A 20,382-nucleotide genomic window follows, 5' to 3' on the forward strand; every position below is an offset into this window, starting at 1 on the left:
TTTGTAATGATACTCACTACATTATCGTACACTGTTTTCTTTGAATTTTGGCAATTTTAAGAAAAAAAAAATTGCATGATTTTCTACTTTTTTTTTCTTTATTTCATTAAATATTTAATGACGTATTTGTCTTCCAATATTGCAAATTGTGGAAGAAAGATTCTGTTCATTTTCTACTCAGTTTAGATGGAGTTAGAATCAGTTATTAAATTCTCAACACTGGAACAGACAATGGATAATTAATAGTTTTTTTACCCTAATAATTAACATTTTAAATAGAAATGTGCGGTCATGGTTCGATTCCTTAAGGAATGTTCCGGCACATAGCTAGCATAATAGATGTAAAGTTATTATAAAAATGGCATTAATGTTTTTCAAAATTTGATGCTTAAAAATATATTGTTGAAGAAATCATGAGTATCGTTATGCATAATAAATTTCATTGAAATTGAACACAGCCAATATTTCCGGCGAATCAACTGATCGCCAAAGGCGGCTAGCATATGGATCAATAATTTTTTTGAAGGGTAGCGATATAGTATACAAGTAGGGAATATATTTGTTAGATTTTAATATATCGTGTGGTTTTTCTCAGTAATATATCAATTCTAATAATAACAATTCATGTGTGTGCCTGGTATATGGGTGTGTTGGCGCTCTACAGGCAAAACTGTTTGAGCTACAGCTATTAAACTCGACAAGCATAAATTTTGCAGTTTGAAAATGTGTACCTTGGGGCAGTGTATTTGGAATTTTAATTAATTAAAAATTAAGCGAAAATTTCCGATATAACTTTCGAAAATATTGCAACACAAAAAGGATTTTTACATCATCTTAAAATTCAAACAATTATCTTTTGAAAAATAACAGTTTTTCCCCGTGTAATTTCTTTCTATCTTAATTAATTTTTAAGAAATATTTTACCCTTTTTTTTTCAATTATATATTTCAATGCACATGAAACTCAAATTGCTTTCATTATTGCTACTAATATTTCATCTTCTCTTTTTCAATGTTGATTATCAAAATATGGAGATTGGGCTTGTTTTTCTATATTGAGTAGGATTCAGAATAAGGCATGATTTTAATAAAATGTTTAAAATTTTGTCTTATTTACAATTAAGGTTTAATTTATAGCTAAGCAAGGGTAAAAAAAATGATGCATTAAATGCTCCTATTTATAAACATTGCTGCTCTGTCGTGTGATATAATTGGATATATAAAGAATTAGATAGAGAAATGCATGATGCAATGTATAGAATGGTTCAAGATTTTAAAGATAATTTGAAGTATATGTTTATCAAAGTTTAAAAATATTTTTATGAATTAACTGAAATTTTTAGCATGCGCCAATTTTGACGAACCAACTGGTTGCCAAAGGAAACTACTATTAAATTTAAATATATTCTGATAATATGATTATGCAATAATATTATCGAAGAATAGTTTTAATCTTTAAAAATAAACCCGTTTAAGATATCAGACGCTGCTAGTGAAATAATAGCACATTACTTCTTCTTAAAACTTTGAACAAATTAATTAAACATACGAGAACAAAGTTCGATATTTGGCCTTCACAAAAATTGAATAGAAAAGGTCGACATCAAATCGGTTTCTAACCAAATAATTTAGTCAGATTTGTTTTTGAAAAGGCAATGAACCCTTAATTGGATTGAAAGAAGTTCTTCAAATAGTGAATTGCATTATGGACAATTTATACAATAATGCATTGTATTTAAAAATGTGATATATATTGTAATTGTTATATTTTGAACTTGAATATCATGTTAGATACGAAAAACTATTGGAAGGCGATTGCTTTCTTGTTAACTGCAATAATTGTTTTAATCAAATTCTAGGGAGAAGGGATTTAATTAGGGAGAAGTCCATTAAATCTGTTTCTCATGTGCGGAATTTTCCGGGAAGCGATATCCTAACCATATTAATGATAAGCGTCCTTGTAAAGAATTATAAGGAATTATTGTTGAAGTTATAAGGAAAGCCTTAAATTAGACAATAAATATTGCTGCAATATTCTGTAAATAAATATAAAAAAATATGCGTTTGGATTTATATTATATATTATTTTTGTTTATTGAAAATTCCCGTCTTTATTTTTGTTAAATTACTAATCTCCCTTGATTACTAGTAGTTCCTAAATAAATACTGGAACAATTTAATTTTTTTTTCATTTACATTTCTTATTCGTAACTTGATATTCATGGATTCTCCAGCAAAATATTTTTAAACTCCAAAGTTAGATAATAATTTAAGTACAATTATTTCTGTTCTTTTATATTTATTTTATTTTTATTTGCATGAACCTCATTAATGAAACCTAGTCGCATGTCAAAAACGAATAAAATGTTTTAAAATACTGTACAGTTCCTTATATCACTCTATTATAGAAATGACGTTAGAAATTGTGCAAGATTTTTCTGATATTTGTGCTTGTATCAGCTCATTACAGAGAATGAACATGCTAGTTGTTCTTAGAATGCTGGTAATCCATCGTGTTTTCATTGTTGATTCGAAAGAATACACGAATTGCTCAAGAACACTGTAAGGACAAGGAAAATATTACATGTAAAAAGAACATGAAATTATCTAAGTATTTTTTAAACAATGAAAGGAAGAAAACCGCATAACATTGGCTTCGTTAATAAAATTTGCAAAAAAGCCGTTTTCTCTTGTTATATGTTATCAAAAATTCATTATCAAAGCTTTTTATTCCTGGAAATAATAAAATGAAGATTTAATGAATATGAAGATTTAATCAAGTGATGGAGCAATTAATTTCGAGGTATAAGCATCAAATTTAGCTTTACAAATCAATAGAACTTGCTATTATTTGCAATGAAAGTAAAAATGAATTAAAATAAATTTCTTATTTGTTCAGAAATGCACACTTTAAATATACGATGAAAGTTTATAAACTATGTTTTAGAAATGCAACTTAAATATTCCATCAAAATAAGCAGAATTATTCATTTGTTCTTTTAATTAATTTTTTGGTAATTCATTGAAACATAAGTGTTCTATAATAAAAAAATTCTTCATCGCAAAATAGGCTTTTGTTTATTTTAAAAATTGTTAAACTATTGCAAGAATTAAGAATAATTACTGCAAGATATCAAAAATAACAGTATTTACAAAAAAAAAAAAGTATAACGAATTCTTTTTATTAGCAGCTGGAAGAATCAAGCGACGTTGCACAAGACTGTTAGAAAACTCCAAACCACAATAATATAAAATTATGAAAAAGAAGTTAAAAAAATAATGATTTTACGCATTTATTTTTCTTTATGGTAATGATATCGCTTGGTAAACTACAGACGATAAAAATCAAAATAAATTTCTGTAAATGAATACGTTCTTAAAAAAAAGAAAGTGAATGAAATTAGAACGTTTATTCAAAAGATATTATTTGAATTTAAATTATATGAAAACGAATTTCGTAATTCTTTATTTTCTAATTCGGCTCCTTGCAAAACCAATCAAATAAAATTTCTCCCGCATAACTAAATTTTTGCCTTATACAGCCAAAACATTTTTTGAAATCTTCAGCGTAAAAAACAATGAAAATTATATTTTGATCGTTCTTGTTTTAAATTTGAGTGTATAGTTGAATAATCACTTCTTTATACTTGGAAAAAAAATTATGGAATTAAAATATTTGATGCAGGAATTTTAGTTTCGATTTTTTAAAAATTTTCGGGTAAGTGACTAATTTTAAAAGATTTCCTTGAATTCAGTAAATTATTTCAAAGGTGTATAAAATAAATTTCTGCAGAAAGACAGATTTTTTGTTCTGTTCGATGTTAAATAGATTTTTCTTCTACAACTATTAACGACAACACTGAGAGGTAAATAAACACAGAAAATCATCCAAAACAACATAACACATTACATAAGAAATTTCTACATTAACATTTAAAATTATATCTTCGAGTTGCATTGAATCACCTCAATGACTACTTATGTATGTGCCAAGTTTCCTTGCTGTAAAGGCATGGGATTTGTCTAAGCATGGCAAATACACATGCAAACAAACACTTCTTTTTTTGTAAGTATAAATGACTCTTATGGCTGTTATTTAATATCGTAGATTTTTTTTTCTACTGGCCAATCACAAAAATTACTACAGTCTTAAAAGTGCATTATCAAGATCGCCGTATTCTTATGAAGGTAATTAAATAAATTTAATAATGTTTTAACTCATTTACAATAACATCAAATAAACATTTTTTTCTTTCAGTTTTATTCTATTTAATCAAAAGTTTGTAAGGAAAAAATTTAATTCAAAAATATTTTGATTGTAACTGAATTTTATGTATGCAAATAAAATTGGATCTTGTTGTGTACTAAATTTGCGGAGATAAAATTGGAATAATACGAAATTCTTTTCAATTGGATATTTGTATTACAAGATAAATTTTCCGCTTTAAATTAATACATCAGATTTCAAACACTTTTAAACATTATTGACAATACACCAACATATATGTACATATATATAATATGATAAATATAACAATAATATTACAGTTCATCCATTTCATTTATAAAACATTACGAAGCTACCTTAAAAGGAATAAGTAATTCCTCGATAATAGGGAAGAGATATTACAATAGAAAGTAAATATATGACTTAAAGAACAGTTCAGTTGGAAAATAGAATTGAAAAATAGAATCATTCACTGGCATTTCTTTTTTCAAAATTCTCAGTCGGTACAATTTCAAGTTAAATTGCAGACGATAGTTTTTCGTTCTACAACTTCATTTCGCATACGAATATTTAACAAGAAAAAATTAATCTGAAATATAGCACCAAACATCTTTTTCTAAATTTAATTAAAAAGTCTATGACAGGCTAATCTTTAATAGGATTTTTTTTCTCTTTTCCACTAATTTATTCATACGAACTTTTTATTCATGTGCGGTTCCTTAACCGCACTTGAAAAACTAGGAATGTTGAACTCCTTCTTAGGTTAAGTGTTTCAAGAATAAGCCGCATCGAATTTTATCTCTGCCATCTTTTATCTTGGACATGCTCGATCAACTCACCTGCTTTTCAAAACTTCCTTATTGTTCAAATAAATAGCCAAAAAAGCAAAACAAGGTGAGGGTATATTTCTAACGATTCGGTTCATATTGGGCAGCATTGTTTTCATGTGTACAGATCGAATCTCTTCGTGAAGCTTTTTGAACTTGTTTTTTTCCTTGTGGATCAGAATCTCTTCATCAGCTTAAGCAAGGGTAACAAAAAAGCCTTTTTTTAGCTCAGTGATTATGCATTATTTTCAAAGATAGTGCATGTCTTGCTTAATATTTTATTTATTCCTTGCGTAGTTTCATTATTGATCTCTGTTTAATTCGATTAGAGATTGAAAATGAAATTCTTTGGATGTTTAATTTAAAAAATAATGTATTCACTTCTCTTACAGCTGTACAGTTTACTTATTAACTCATCAGTGTTATACAATATGTTTGATATTTTTGTTATACTTGCATGCAATTATCATCACAATTTGGAGTTGAAAATCTTTTGTTATAATTACATTGCTAAATAATAATAAATTTATTCGCCAGTGAATACAGCTATTTTTTTTAACACAGAAACGATTTTTATTTAAGTTTAGGCTTGAAATTTATTTTTTGGCCTCGTCAGATCAAATCACAATGGAAACTGTCTGTCACTCTTGAAATATCGTCAAAAGTTATTTTCTTTTATAAAGCAGTTTTAATTATTTAATTTTAAAATGATTTTAGCGAAATTTATAAAAATATTTTGGAAAAAATCTTGATAAATGATGGATTTTTAAGATAATTTTTAAATGAATAAACTATTAAAAAAATATATACAAAACCATATATTTTAAAAATAAATTATTCCCCAAGTTCTTTTCGATTCTTTTAAATTTCACTTTTCATAATAATTTCAAGAAATAGGCACAGATATATCAAAATTTCAAAACAGTCAAAAACGTGATAATTTTTCCGATTTCTTATAATGATATTTATTTACTTTTCAGTAGATTTCCTTTACTTTCACTTCATATAAAATATATAATTTTCGTCGTTAATGCTCTGACAGATAAAGTGGTGAAGCCTTATTTTATGAATCGAGCACCGTGAGTTAAATTTCAATTTCTATGAAGTTTCTAGTATGGTGGCCTTCTTTAGAGAATAAGATACCTCCACTCATGCCATCTTACTTTTATTTAATTGCGAAGTTTGTCTTCTATTGTAATAATATATTTTTACCTGTTTAAGGGAATTTTCGATGCGGAAACCTGATAGAGTAATTCGTAATCTGAGACCTGTTAGTGTAACTAGGTGTTATTAAAAGGTTGTATTTTTAGTTTTTATAGGTATTATTTTTAATATTCTGTATTTATGCCATTTTTAATTCATTCATTTCATTATTACATGTAATGTCGCGAAGTAAAATAAATTTAATTGATTTCTGTTTTGATTTTTTTTTGCATATGTATGCAATGATATCTCTTAATCAAATTTAAATCCTAATTAATTTTCTAATTTTTATCTTCATTTAACCCATTCTAAAATGTTTTCTTATTTCCTGATCCAATCCCCACTTTCTATATTGTTAATTCTACACGCGCTATAGAAAACTGATGGTCTCAGTATTTTCTCACACTCCGACAGAAGGAATTAAAATCCTTAATGCTTACAGCATTCTTTCAAAGATACTTAAAATTCCCTATCCTAAGACTATGTGTCAAAGAAATCCCTATTTAAATCTCACAATAAAAACAGTGAAGGGAAAATTTTTGGTTCTCTTCTGATCTTGTGTCAAGATGTAAACTGACGCATTTTTTACCATTTATTCTTTATAAGTAAATTATACCTCCCGTAGTGAAATAAATCAAATTTTTAGAATTTCAAATGTTTCTTTTATTCGGCCATGCAACTGTAAAATATGTTTACATATATATATTAAAATTTTAATATTTAGTCCTTTTATTTATTTTTCTTACTTTAAAAATTTCTTGTCATATATTTTTAGATTTCTACAAATATTTGATTTCCCGATCATTACTGATCTGTAGCAGCATTTGATCTTCAAGTATTATGGTACATATATACCGTAAAGACTTTGGATGATTGTTGACTTAGTTGATTAGTTGATTTTGGAAGCTGTGGTTTAGTTTATATTATAAAAATCTGGGTGGGAGTTAATTTCTGTAATGTTGCAATCATTCTAAATTCTCTAGTTCTTATTCATGATTAACCGCTTTTGGTGACTAGATGATTCACCGGGAATATTGGTTGTGGGTAATTTCATTTAGATCTCTTGTGCATAATTTGATCTTTTAAATTTCATCAACAAAAATATTTTTAATCACTAATTTGTGATAGACAGTAACATCAACCCAGTTTTGCCCGAGATCTATTCTGCTAATTGTGTACATTAATGTTTCTTGTGGAGTCGTGTCCAAAGACATTATTATGCTATTAAATACTAATTATTCGGATAATCTAGCTTTTAATTGTACATTAATTTTCGGTTCTGAATCAAATTCTAAGTTCGCAAGTTACCTTTCAACATTATTGAAAAATCACGTGATTAAATATTTGATGAAATAAAGAAAACGAGTGGAATCTTAAATAAATGAAATTTATGCAAAAATATATTTACAAAAAATTGTCAACATTCAAAAATTACACAACAAATAAATTATTATCATTAAAATATAATTTCTGAATTACAAAACGGCGTAAATATCCTTTTAGTGCAATTATATTTTTGAAAGTTATCGTGGAAAATTGCATTTAATTTAATTAAAATTTCAAAAAATATCTCTTCAAGGTGCACGTTCTTACCCTTCAAAGCATATTTGTACCAAATTTAGTAGATCTTCATCAAATGGTCTGATCTACTGAGCGCCAAATTACACACACACTTTTCCCTTTATTATTAGTAGGGATTGATTTCATTTTAGGAGTTTCAAGTCGCTAAATATTAAATCAATAGGTTCGGTCATTTTTTAAGTGTAAAGTATCAAAAATATGCAACATAAAATTTAAAATAACAAAGAATTATAATAAAAAATTGAAATCATATTTGCTTTAATAATAGTACCTAAAATGATGACTTAATTTTTAACTTGTATTTATATATTGATATTCGTTATTTTCACATTTCATGAGACATTTTGATTAAATGAAAAAATTTCTTTTATTGTGTATCAGAGAAGTTTATTCGTTACAGAAATAATAATTTATTTATTCAACAGATGCGGAGTGAAAGGAAAACCTGTAATGACCCACCGAACGAAAATCTACAAGATGAGAATGTAAGTTGTTTTTAAATTTAAAGTTATGAAATATATAATAACAATAATTAACATGTCTCATCCTTCAAAAGTAAACAGAAATAATATCGAATAATCACATGATAACAAAAATATTATTTTATATTTTTTCTTTACATAGGTAAAATTGAAGAAAATCATAGAAGAAAAAGAACAGGAAATTTCCAAACTCAAAGTAAGGCTATGAAACTTTCAAATTGACTATTTTGTTGTGTTTTTTTTATTTTAAAATATCTCTATAATTTTTTTAACTTTAAAACTGAATTTATTTCTTGCAGATTTATTTCGTAGTTTTTATACGGATTTTTTTCTTTTCCTATCTTTATCGTTTGCTTTTACTTTAAATTATGTCAGTTGAATAGAATATTCCTTATAGATTTATTTCGTATTTTTTATTACGATTTTTTTCTTTTCCTATTTTTATCGTTTGTTTTTACTTTAAGTTCTGTCAATTTCGGTCAATACTCAAGTCACAGAGAAGGAGATCTTTCTCTTTCATATCATCAGCATATCTTTCTCTGTGACTCAAGTTTCCATTTAATGAATACTTTATGTTTTTTGAAGAACAGCGGTATCTGATTTGTACAGCATTCAATAATTAAAAAAAATAGTACTTTCATGTTATGATTTTTATATCGTGAAAGAAAACAATGAATTTTTAAAAATTATTATTTTCGGGAATACATTATTAGTTTTCAGTTTTCATTCTTTTTCATTTCATTTAGCATCTTTTTTTCATCTAATTTTTATTTATTTATTTATTTTTTTTTTTTTTGCTTTTTTGTTTCTTACTGAATTAAATTATGCCTAATTTCTATAATTTCTAGCTTTCCTTTAAATTTCCATTATTCTCTGGAATTTACGGCGGTGATTTTTCAACTAGTGATATATGGATTCAAAGTGGCATGTGACTATTCAATGGTGCATTATAAACATTCAATGATAAGAAATAAAGAAAGAGAAAAATGCTAGAATTTCTCTATTGTTTAAGTCGATGTTATAATTCGATGCTATAAGTATTGTTATAAGTCGATGCAAAAATATTACATCATCCATAAATATCTCAAGAATCTTCAATGAATTCTTAATTGAATCAGTAAGACAGCACATTCCCAAAACGGAACATGCCATTTAAACAAATCTTATTTATCAAGATTAGTGTTATATTCAAAATTTGGTTTCAAATTATTCCAATTTTTATGTGATCTCATTGGCTTTGCTTATTATGTCATCGATTCAAAACTGAATTATCATCGCAGAAAGAATCTTACACCATAGAGAAGATAAAGTTTTTGTAACCTTTTACCTAATGCACTTTATTGGCAGCCTAATCTTAAAGTAATTTTCATGTATTGACAGATTATTTACATAGAAGGCTGGCCTATTTTACTTTCTCTTATATGTAATATAGAGAAAGTATAGTAATTGTCAAAAAATTCGAATTCGAGAATTTGACGAATCTCCACGTTTTAAACCGTCCTAAGTTCGAAAAACACATTTTTAGAAAATGTTTGTCTGTGACAAAGACGCTTTCATTTAGACAGATGAAATTTGGTATACGGTCTTTACATCAAATTTGTAGATTTTTATCAAAATTTGAATGAAATTCGTTAAGAGGAAGTCAGTGTGTTCGGCTGTTTCTATGTAAGTTAATACGATAAATATAAAACGAAAAGAGCTAGATAGATAAAAATCGGTACACATATTTAACATCTATTGTGTAGACACCTGTCAAATTTTGAACTAATTCCAATGAGGGATTGACCACCTGTTGATCTGCACTTTTAGAAACATGTCTTCAGAAAATAGAAAAAAACTTCTATTCTTCAGAAGTTGAAGCTGATTTCACTCCAACATGATATCCATTTCCAGTGGATCCCATCTCATGTGGATCTACTTGGTAACGAAATAACGAAACAGCAGACAGGCTTGCAAAGAAAGGAAGCAGCCTAGCAACTTCATTTTTTACTGAGCTCACAAACTTAGAATTGTTCTCTCAGGCGAAATTCCTAAATAAGAAGAATTGGATGGTTCCCCCTACTCATGATTGGTATAGAGCCAATAAGCCGGGTCAGTCCTTAATTCTTCCTTGTGATTGAAAAACCAACACTTGCCTGTCGCGCCTTGCCAGTGGCCACCTTAAATGTCTTTTCTTTTCTCAGGGTGAAAAACTTTACCCTCTTTGTCCGAAATGCTGCCAACATCAGGCCTCTGCTGAACATATTCTAGACTGTTTAGGACTTCTTTGGGGAGAAATTTATTCTTCTCCCTTCCTCGTTTTTGACTTTCTTCTTGTCAACGGATTTTTGGATTTGGTCTGACAAAGTCAGACCATGGAGATTAGCAACAACAACAACAGAAACATGTAAACGCAGTAACTGAAAAACGCAATGAATTAAACATGTCAAATTTGGCATGAAATTTTATAACTGCAAGTGTAGTTTTGTGCCAAATTTGTGTTTAATAATTATATTTGTAATATTTCGTATCTGTTATACACCAATTCTTGGCATTTTTTAGGTAACACCTTTATTATGGAGTATACGAGAAAGTTTTCGGAAGACTACTCTCGCTGGTTTATTCTTTTAAAAGCGATGAGGAGACATAGTGATTATTTTGGACAATTTCGCTATTATTTTTTCGGATTGTTTTAGCAATAGTCTTTGTATCGTTTTCTGTTTTGTCTTTGTATCCTTTAGAGATCGATAAGCGTACTTCAGATAATACCAATATCGATATTATCGAAATATAAATTGTTTATTGGTGATAAATTAAAGGTCTGTTAAATTCTTGATAACAGTTAAGAATAGTAATAATCATTTCCTAATTTATAACATTAACTTACAACATCTTTTTTTTTCTTCCAAATACACTTCCTTTAGCCACAATCTGTCTTTAAATGCAAATAGTGATTCTGTTTAAATGATGGTATACCACAGAGAAAAATGGCAAGATTAGAATTGGGGCACATAAGATGTATACCATCAAATTTGAAAGAGTTCATGAAGGCATTGAAAACAAAATCTTTTAAAAATCAAGAGAAATAATTTTGAAGAAATTGATTTTAAAGGGGATACACAAATGAATGAAATTAAAGATTATTGGTTTAGAGAAATTTATTATCAAAAATGTTGCGTGTTTAAAAGGGACAATAAATAATGCTAGATATTTTCCATTAAACTTTTAAAAAATCAAGAAATTGTGAAACAATTTATGTAATTAAAAATAAATTTTATAAAAACTGTTTTCAAAATATATTTTTATTATTGTTCTAAAAAGTATTTATTTTTATTTTAACTATTTTCTATTTTATTGTTTTTAATTTAAAATTCATAATTATAAATGAATCTTTATGTCATTTTTTTCTCAAATTTACTACCAGGTGCTTTTAATTAAATTAATCGATTACCTGATAATTAATTTCAGAAAATATTAAAATAATGTACAGCTATCTAGAGTATGTATGGTATTGAAAATTTCAAAGCTTTAGCATATTTGAAAGTAAGTAAAAAGTCCATCAAAAAACACTTCATTTTTACTAACATGAAACAAATCAGGTTCAATAAAAGAATTTAAAAAGTCTTAAAAAGAAATAAAGTATTAAAAAAATTAAAGATTTTTTTCTTTATATTTTAGCTTCTAATGTCTGCTCAAACAAAGAATTTCAAATATCCCTATTCCGTCCCACCTAGAATACAGGTAAGTGCATTTGTCTAAATGTCAAAACAATATCTATTATCGTAAAAGTTTTGGAATATCTCTTCATAAAATTATGAAAATTGCCCTTCCTCACAATACTATTATTAGCAACAGTTCTTGGATTTATTAAATTCCATCATTTTAAATTTTTATATTTCTAAATCTTACGTTCAGAAAACCTAAGCAAAAAAATTTAACTAGATTGAATGTTCTTCCACCAACTTTCTTGCAAATTTATTATAGTCAGTTATGCTTTGTGCTTAGTGTCGTAGAGCATTCAAGAAAAATCGAGTATCCATTTTGGATTCCTTTTACTCATTACACTTCAAAGTTGACTTTTTAAATGATGTCAAAACCTCAAGCCAAATTTTATTAATCTAGCTGTTCGCTTTTTTCTGAGTATTTATGCAATAGAACACTTGGACAGAGAGCAAGTTCCTTTTATCGAAAATATGATGCAGATAAGTAATTTTGATGTAAATGTCACACACCAAATTTCACTCATCTAGCTTGTTACACTCATGAGTTATCATGTTTATGCAAATCATTCCAAAGCACATTTTTTCGGACTCAAAAAGGTCAGATATGAAAATACACATCAGAATTTTGAGATCGAATTTTTTTGAAGATTATAATACTTTCTCATTGTGTATTTTGCCAACGAGAAAGTAAAAATTAGTGATAACTGATGTTATGAAATCTTTCTGAATGTTTTACAATCAGTATTGAAAAAGAAAAAATATCGCCAACCTATTAATCAAAGATGAAAATGCTCAACTAATTTTTAAAAAAATCGCCAAGAGAAAAAAAACTAGTCTATACTAATTCTTAAAATGAATTTTTAATTTATATAAGCAATATCGTAATAAATATTTTTTGTCATTTTAGAGAGAAGAGTTACAAGTCGTTGCAGAAGCACTCGGGAGTCTCCGACGGTGCTTTCCCGCCAACGATCCTCGCCAACATACCATAGATACTGTTGACCAGTCTCTAGCCGCCTTACTGGAGAGAATTAATGCCTTAGAAATGACATCGCCAGCAACTTTGGTAAGTTGTCTTTGACAATATATTTATAATGTTTTCTTGATGTTGATATTCTACTGTGAAGTATTTTAAATAGCTGTTGAAACAACTTTTATCTATAAAATACTAATTAAAAGGGAGATTTTTTAAAAATTCAGATTGATTTAATGATGCAGTGTTATTATTCAATTGCTTCACAAAAAGTAGTCTAATTTAGCTGATAACAGCCATTATGTGCATAATAGCCAATATGTGCACAAGTGTGCTAAATATAACCAAATGTGCCACAAAATTTCCTTCATAATTAGAGAGTTTTCGTAACAGTTCTGTAAGAACTGCACGGTGCCATAAAATAAAAAGTTGCCACCCTGATTATATAGCTAAATTTGAAAGCATTCATTAAATGTCACTTTTTTTTTCTGAATATTTATGAAGAGCTACATTCGTTTATACGAACCTTGTATTTGTCCATATTTTCAAATTCATGGTCATTCCGATTTGCACAGAAGCGCGCATCTTACCTCATGAAGTTATAAAATTGCATACTTTAAAACATTTCATCACATTTCTTTTCTATGGCTATTTTAATCGAATGGCTTTTAAGTTATTAACATTTTCAGATTTTGTACTTTAAACTCTAATCTCATAAACACTCCCCTCATATAAACACAAGGGAAACAATAGTGAAATGAACCTCATCATTCCAAATTAAACATATTTATAACTATTTTTATGTTCTTTATATTTTGGTTAATACCACTCAGAAAGCTCAACTTTACCTAGATCATCATTTTTTGAGAAACTATTGTTGGCCTGTAACTTTTCCACTCGCTTCAAAAGATGATAAACGGCGATCAGAGATGGTTAGATATATTGAGTACTTGAATTTTATGATCTGCTAACCTTCAAGGCCTAATGTTGTTGATGAGATACTTAATATTTGTTAATGAAGGATGAAATGAAGCGTATCTAAGTTCCTGACAAATGATTCATCAAATATTTCCCTGGCCTTAAAAAAAACCCGATAGACACAACTTTTTAAAATTCTGACTTCGCGAGCAACCTGGCGAAACGATATTTTCGATTTCAGACAATATATATTCCCTTCTCTTGTTTCTTCTATGTTTGCATCTCTCAATGATCCTTATCTTCCAAAATGTTGTCTCCAAACATTACAATTACTTCCATTCATTTCTAATTCTATAGTGTGTCTACTGAGCTGTAAGAGTGAAATCCTTGCATTTTTACCGCGTTTTCTTACTGCCATCGGTTCTTTCTTTCTACAAAGCGTAATCTGGATTGAGGATTGAGGCATTATTGGTCGATTTTTGAATCTACGACAAAAATGAAATTCATCTTTTTTTCCCAGCTATTAAAGCTTAGTAACATATTTTTACGATACTCTTCCCATTCAGGTTGCAGTTAGCATTAACCTTTATATTTTGTGATAGAATTGCTATTTCAATAACAAAAAAGACCCAAATAAGCAAGCTATTCACATTTAAGAAAACAAAGGACTGTATTTAAAATAATAGATGTAGTGAAGCAAGAGATTTAAATCGCTTTCAAATTATAATTACAATTCGCTGCTAAAATTGTGCTGATACGAAGGATACATATAAATTTTCATAACTAGCCCTTATTAACACAATGTATTCTTCAATTTTATTAGTATATCTTCGTGTTTTTTTTACGATATTTATAATATTGAACAAAATCGTGGAAATATCATATAATACCATTTGGTAACAGGAGAACCAAATCGGCTATATTCGATATGATTATGAATCGGAGAAAGAAGGTTATTCCTAAAAGCACGAGATATTGTACGATATTCCCTCGATGTTGTGTTCGATATTTTGAATACCAGACAATATCGGGAAGATATCGTAACAATGTTATTCGGCAATTTGAGCTAATATGGATGGATTCTCTGCTCTTACTGCTGCATTCAGGAACTGACAGACCAATATGCGCGCGAAATGATTATTGATCGAGTTGATTGCTTTTCGGTTTCTTGGTTTGACATCAATAAAACACATCTGTAATATATTTGCCTTGAAAATTCTCCAAAAAAAGCCACCCTTTTACTTTGAATATTGCAAAACGTCTTCCTCTATTAATATTTAGATGCTTCAAGAAAGATTATGACAACATAAGATGCCATATTTGTTTGCTTTTTTATGAGATTTTGATTCGTGAAGATCTGCTGCTTCAAGTGAGATTAATACCTCCGTCATTTTTTAAACTAGGTTTTTGAATGCCAAGAAAAATTGCATCGCTAGTTTAATCAAAGCGTATAGGAAATTCCCATTAGTTCGTCGCCAATGTGCTTCTGTTAAATCATCCACATTGGCTTTCATATTAACATCACAGGGAAGATAATTTTCACATACATGTGATAAAGATAAAATAATTTACAATTAATTAAAGGCAAACGGTACCTTAAACAAATTGGTGTTTAGCTTTTATTCCATGGGTCATTTAATGCAAATGTAAACGCAAATTTCTGGTTAATAGAGAAACTTTCGTCAAAATTGTTTTTCTAAACAAAATTACTTTATTTTTTAATTCGGCCCCATCTTTCTTGTTCAGTTTTTAAAGTGGAGATCATTGTTTCTTTGTGTGCTCTTAAAAAATATCTACGGTTGTTAAAAAAATATTAATTGCTTGTTAGGATTCTTTAGATGTTTTAAAATCCTTCGAATCATCTCATGTTCGTGATCATCATTTGTTTCATTTTATTCTCTCTCTCTCTCTCTCTTTTTTTTTTTTTTTGCAATTTATAATATATCTTAATATTTATTTCTTATTTGGTTAAATCTCGTTTATTCATTTATTGAGAAAAATTCCTCAATCTGGCCTTTTGTGAATAGAATCTTATTCTCATATTTAAACATTATTCAATTTTAACTAAACACTGCTTTTCATTATTTATCACATTTTTGTAATATATACTTTTATCAAAAGAACATCTTACCATTTAATTTGGCTCAGCAAAGCCAACACAATAGCTTCTGCGTTAAAAGAAAGAGAGAGAGAGAGACAAGACTAACAGCAGCATTCAAGTAAACATGAATTTGTAATAATTTGTAGATATATTTTTAAATTATGCAGCGTTATTGTTAAAAAATTCCAAGTTTCATAAAATTTTGAACTCTAATTGGGCTATTTTAATGTTATCTTATTTATTTATAAGAATTATTGGGAATGAGCTCTAATATTGGGTAAAAAGAACAAAGTTCCAAATTTGCAAAGTAAATCAATCAGTCCTAGGATGCTTCAACCTATGAAATTAACATATTCAAGGAACTGTCTTTAGATAATTTTACCTATGACTTCTGTTTGGACTATAATTAACTACTGTCTTCTCAGTTCAATGGCCTAAGTAGGGTGAACAAGTTGGCACCGCTTGGGCATCATTGACATATGAAGCAACATTTGAATGTAAGAATTAAAAAAAAAATACATATATCTATTTTTAATTCTTTCATATAAGAACTAAAAGAAAACACAGGAACGAGCTAAACGCAACGAGCTAAACTGATGAAATCTGGAATATAATCATTACACCAAAATTGTAAACTTTTACCGAATACTGGACGAAATATGTCAACTGAAAGTTCGTTGTTTTCTGTCCATATGCATGCAGAAATGATAATTCTACAAAGTAATCAACTAGGAGAGGATAAAAGTATTAGCTGGCGGTTTTATTATCAGAATTTATCTGTATAAAGTTTTGAACAGAATAGACAGTCTATTGGTCTATCTGTTTATAGTTATGCGAACATTCTAACTCAAAAATAAGATTTAACGAGATAAATGGAATTGAATATAGTGAAGGACCTTAACATCAATATTGTAGTTGTGTGTCCAAATTTCGATTCTAATCAGAAGAAAAGGAAGATACACAAAATGCATGCTAGGTCTTCTTAACTATACCATGAAGGAGAAAAAATGAACCATATACTGCACTGGCATACAAAAAAAAGCTGATTTTTTAAAAAACTTTAAATCAGATTCTTAAATTTTAAAGGATGAAATTTTCTTACCAGAGTTGGACCCCGCAACTCCAATGGCCGGTTCTACGTATATTAGACCCGCCTACATCGACAGGGCCGGACTAACATCCATGATCCATATTTTTTATTGATTTTTTAAAAATCTTTATTTTAGCTGCTTTTCAGATGTTACAACAAATAAATATTATAAAATAATTATTTATGCACCATTTCCAAGTGAGCTGGTTTCAGTACATAACATAATAAAACTGAATTAAAAGTAGTTTTAAATAAATAAAAACAAGAAATGACTCGACATCTGTAATGCATTATGAATAATCAAATTCAGAGTTTGCTAAGACTACTGAGTTGTGAGTCAATCACCAATTTGCAAACAAAATTGAAAACATGGAAAAAATTCTAAGAATAATGTTCTAAAATTAAAACAATACTTAATTTTTTTAATGCGCTCTAATAAATGGATCTAATGAATAAAATGAAAGCAGAAAATTAAATTACCCGACAAATATTTTTAAAAAATCGATTTTTCGAAGCTTTCCAAAGTTGCGGAACCTCAAACCACCTTACGTGCTTATTTCACCTAATTATTGATCCCGCTGTATGCATGAAAAATTTGTGATGGAATTCAGTCGGGATTTTTATTATAATTCTAGGGTAATAGTTTCCCTTTTTTTTTGATAAAACATTCATATCAAAAATATCAAATACTAATATTTATTTATATTTATATTATATCAAATCAAGCATTGAGTAAAAATGTTAACTGTTATTAAAAAAAATGACTTTTTATAAAAAAAATGGCTTAACAGGAAATTGTGAACCAAAATTTCAGACAGGGAATATTAAGAAAAAAAGATGAATTATTTAAATTTATAAGAATTTAGCGTTTTCAATGTTCACATTTTATTCAATATTTTTGTATGTTTTCATCAGAGATAATCATATTGTATAATTAGAGTTGTATAATTTTATCAGGCACCAAGCACAGTAATTCGAAGATCCCCTACTGAAAGAGAAACATCACCACACTTATTGCGAAAACCACAAGGTAAGAGCCAATCTATTTCTTTTTCCCTAAAAAAAGAGAGAGAGAGAGAGAAACCTATGTTTTGTGTGAAGAAGTAATACAGGTAGTCTCGTACACCATTTATAAACTGAGAGTGGTAAATTGCTCGAATAAAGAACTAATCTAAATTACAAATTAACACATATACACACAAAAATACTATCGTCTGCATTTATGTGCAGAAAACTCTAAAAATGAATCAAATATGTAACTAAACAGAATGCAAAATTTTTAATAATTAGGTACATTACAAAATATATAGAGGCTAGAGATCAGGAAGTATTTGAAATTCTATTAATGGAATGTAACGCATGTACACATATTTGGAATTACTAACATTCTCAGAGATTCTTAGCATATTTCGAATGATTGAGGATATGTTGGTGACAAGATCCTCAACATTTCATGCACCAAGTTCTCCAAGTAATTTTAAAAAAAGGTAAGTAGGTTTGGGATAAGTTCGGGGATCGTAACGGCCAATAAATGAAACCATCACACTTCATCAACCATTGTACAAATCTTACCTCTGTGTGTGAATGAAAATCATTTCTGAAATGGATGGTGTTTCGTCCAACTAAACTATTTCATGACACTGCAATCACTAATCTGTTCTTAAACTAAAAGTTAGTTAAGACTTATCAAATTTTCCAGAAATAATCGATCATTGAGACATTTAGATATGAGGTATGGATTCGTTAAAAAGTTCCTAATAACTACATAGGTGTTGTGTTCTAATGTTATTTACTAAATGAAGGTAATGTTTCTGACATTGTGTGATATTTTAATACCAATTCGTCTAACAATAAACTAACATTTTCATAAAGTTTGTACACGCTAATGAACACTTCTATATTAGCATAAAACTTATATTATATACAATTTTGTTTTAGGTGAGACGTCTAATGGGCAGCCAGCATGTGATAGTAATTGCACTAAAGTAGTTTATTACATGGACAAATCGCTCACTCCTTTTCGTTGTACACTTAATAAAAGGTAAATTAAAATAATTGCAATGGTTCTAAGATTTTCATTTTAATGAAAAAAGCTTTAGAAATGACATTTTTAACTTCTTTCAAGGATAGGGGAAGCAACATTGCGGGATTTCAAACTCCTGTTTGATCGTCCTGGGCAGTACCGATACCATTTTAAAACATTAGATCCGGAATTTGGAATGGTCAAGGAAGAAGTGAGTGGATATTTAATTTTTTCCATTAAAAATTACATAATATATTTCCTTAAAGTATGGAATAAAATAAAATTTGTTGCAATAAATTTCAGATGCATTTTGAAGCTAAATGCCATATTATGCTTAACATGAATTTTAAGATTTTCTATAATATGAAATTTGTGATCAAATTTCAATAATTATATCCATTGCTCGAAAGATAGTTCCAATGAAATTGAGCAATTGCTAACAAGTCGTAAGCATTCAAAAGCAAAATCTTCCCGTTTTTGTTTCTCGTATACGTGGTATGGATAAAATATAATAATCGACAAAAAATTCGAACTCGAAATTTTAACGAATCTCCACATTTTAGACATCTCTGAGTTCGAACAACAAACTTTTAAAAAATGTCCGTCTGTGACAAAGATAACTCAAAAATTCTTTGAGCTAGACAGTTGAAATTGACAATGACATGATTAAAAAGGCAGTATAGAAAGAAATTTTTTTCATAAATACATTTATTAATTCAACATAAAATCCAACCCTTTACCTCATTTAGAGCATTTTTCCAATTGGAAATATATGCCTACAATTAACAATTTAGAAATAAATTACTGTGCCACAATTTCAGTGCACACCCTGTATATACATGCTGTTTTTAATCATTCATCAAAAATTAAAATGTTGTGCTTCTTTTTAATATGAACAAAGTTATGCTTTTAGTGGTATTTATAAGTTTGTATATTTTGCTGGCCTAACCTGTAGAAATAAATCAAATGTTTATTTTATTTATTTATTGAGGTTCATAATGATGATGACATTCTTCCTGGATGGGATTCTAAAATCGTAGCTTGGATAGAAGAAGAATGCAATTGATGCAGATTTTTTCTTCTTTATGGTTAGACTATGTGCAATGTACAAAAAGAACTCCAAAAGCATTTTGTAGATTTGTGGAATTTCAATGTTTACCAAACTGAAATGTATGTTAAAAATTTTTTATGATATTTATTTTGAAGAAGAGAAAATAAAAACTTTTGTACTCATTAAATAAGCAGTCAACACAACA

The 20,382-nt window shown here is 28.2% G+C and overlaps 1 protein-coding gene across 2 annotated transcripts in view; it reads left to right on the plus strand.

Moving 5' to 3' along the window:
* Positions 1–20,367, plus strand: part of LOC129983728 (dixin-like) — a 97,268-nt gene extending 76,901 nt beyond the window's left edge. Inside the window, exons 8-15 of one of the 2 annotated variants that reach the window (XR_008785441.1) lie at positions 8,264–8,323; positions 8,463–8,516; positions 11,978–12,040; positions 12,929–13,087; positions 18,061–18,133; positions 19,042–19,144; positions 19,234–19,337; positions 20,118–20,367. Coding sequence is in view for 1 of the 2 variants with exons in the window: in XM_056093327.1 (XP_055949302.1) it covers positions 8,264–8,323; positions 8,463–8,516; positions 11,978–12,040; positions 12,929–13,087; positions 18,061–18,133; positions 19,042–19,144; positions 19,229–19,337; positions 20,118–20,192 (696 nt within the window). In the remaining variant the exon portion in view is untranslated. Of the gene's footprint in view, positions 1–8,263; positions 8,324–8,462; positions 8,517–11,977; positions 12,041–12,928; positions 13,088–18,060; positions 18,134–19,041; positions 19,145–19,228; positions 19,338–20,117 lie in introns of both variants that reach the window. The other variant, XM_056093327.1, reaches the window with a different exon arrangement.
* Positions 20,368–20,382: the final 15 nt, after the last annotated feature.

Source organism: Argiope bruennichi, chromosome 9 (genome assembly GCF_947563725.1).
Source record: "Argiope bruennichi chromosome 9, qqArgBrue1.1, whole genome shotgun sequence".
Classification (NCBI taxonomy): Eukaryota; Metazoa; Arthropoda; class Arachnida; order Araneae; family Araneidae; genus Argiope; species Argiope bruennichi.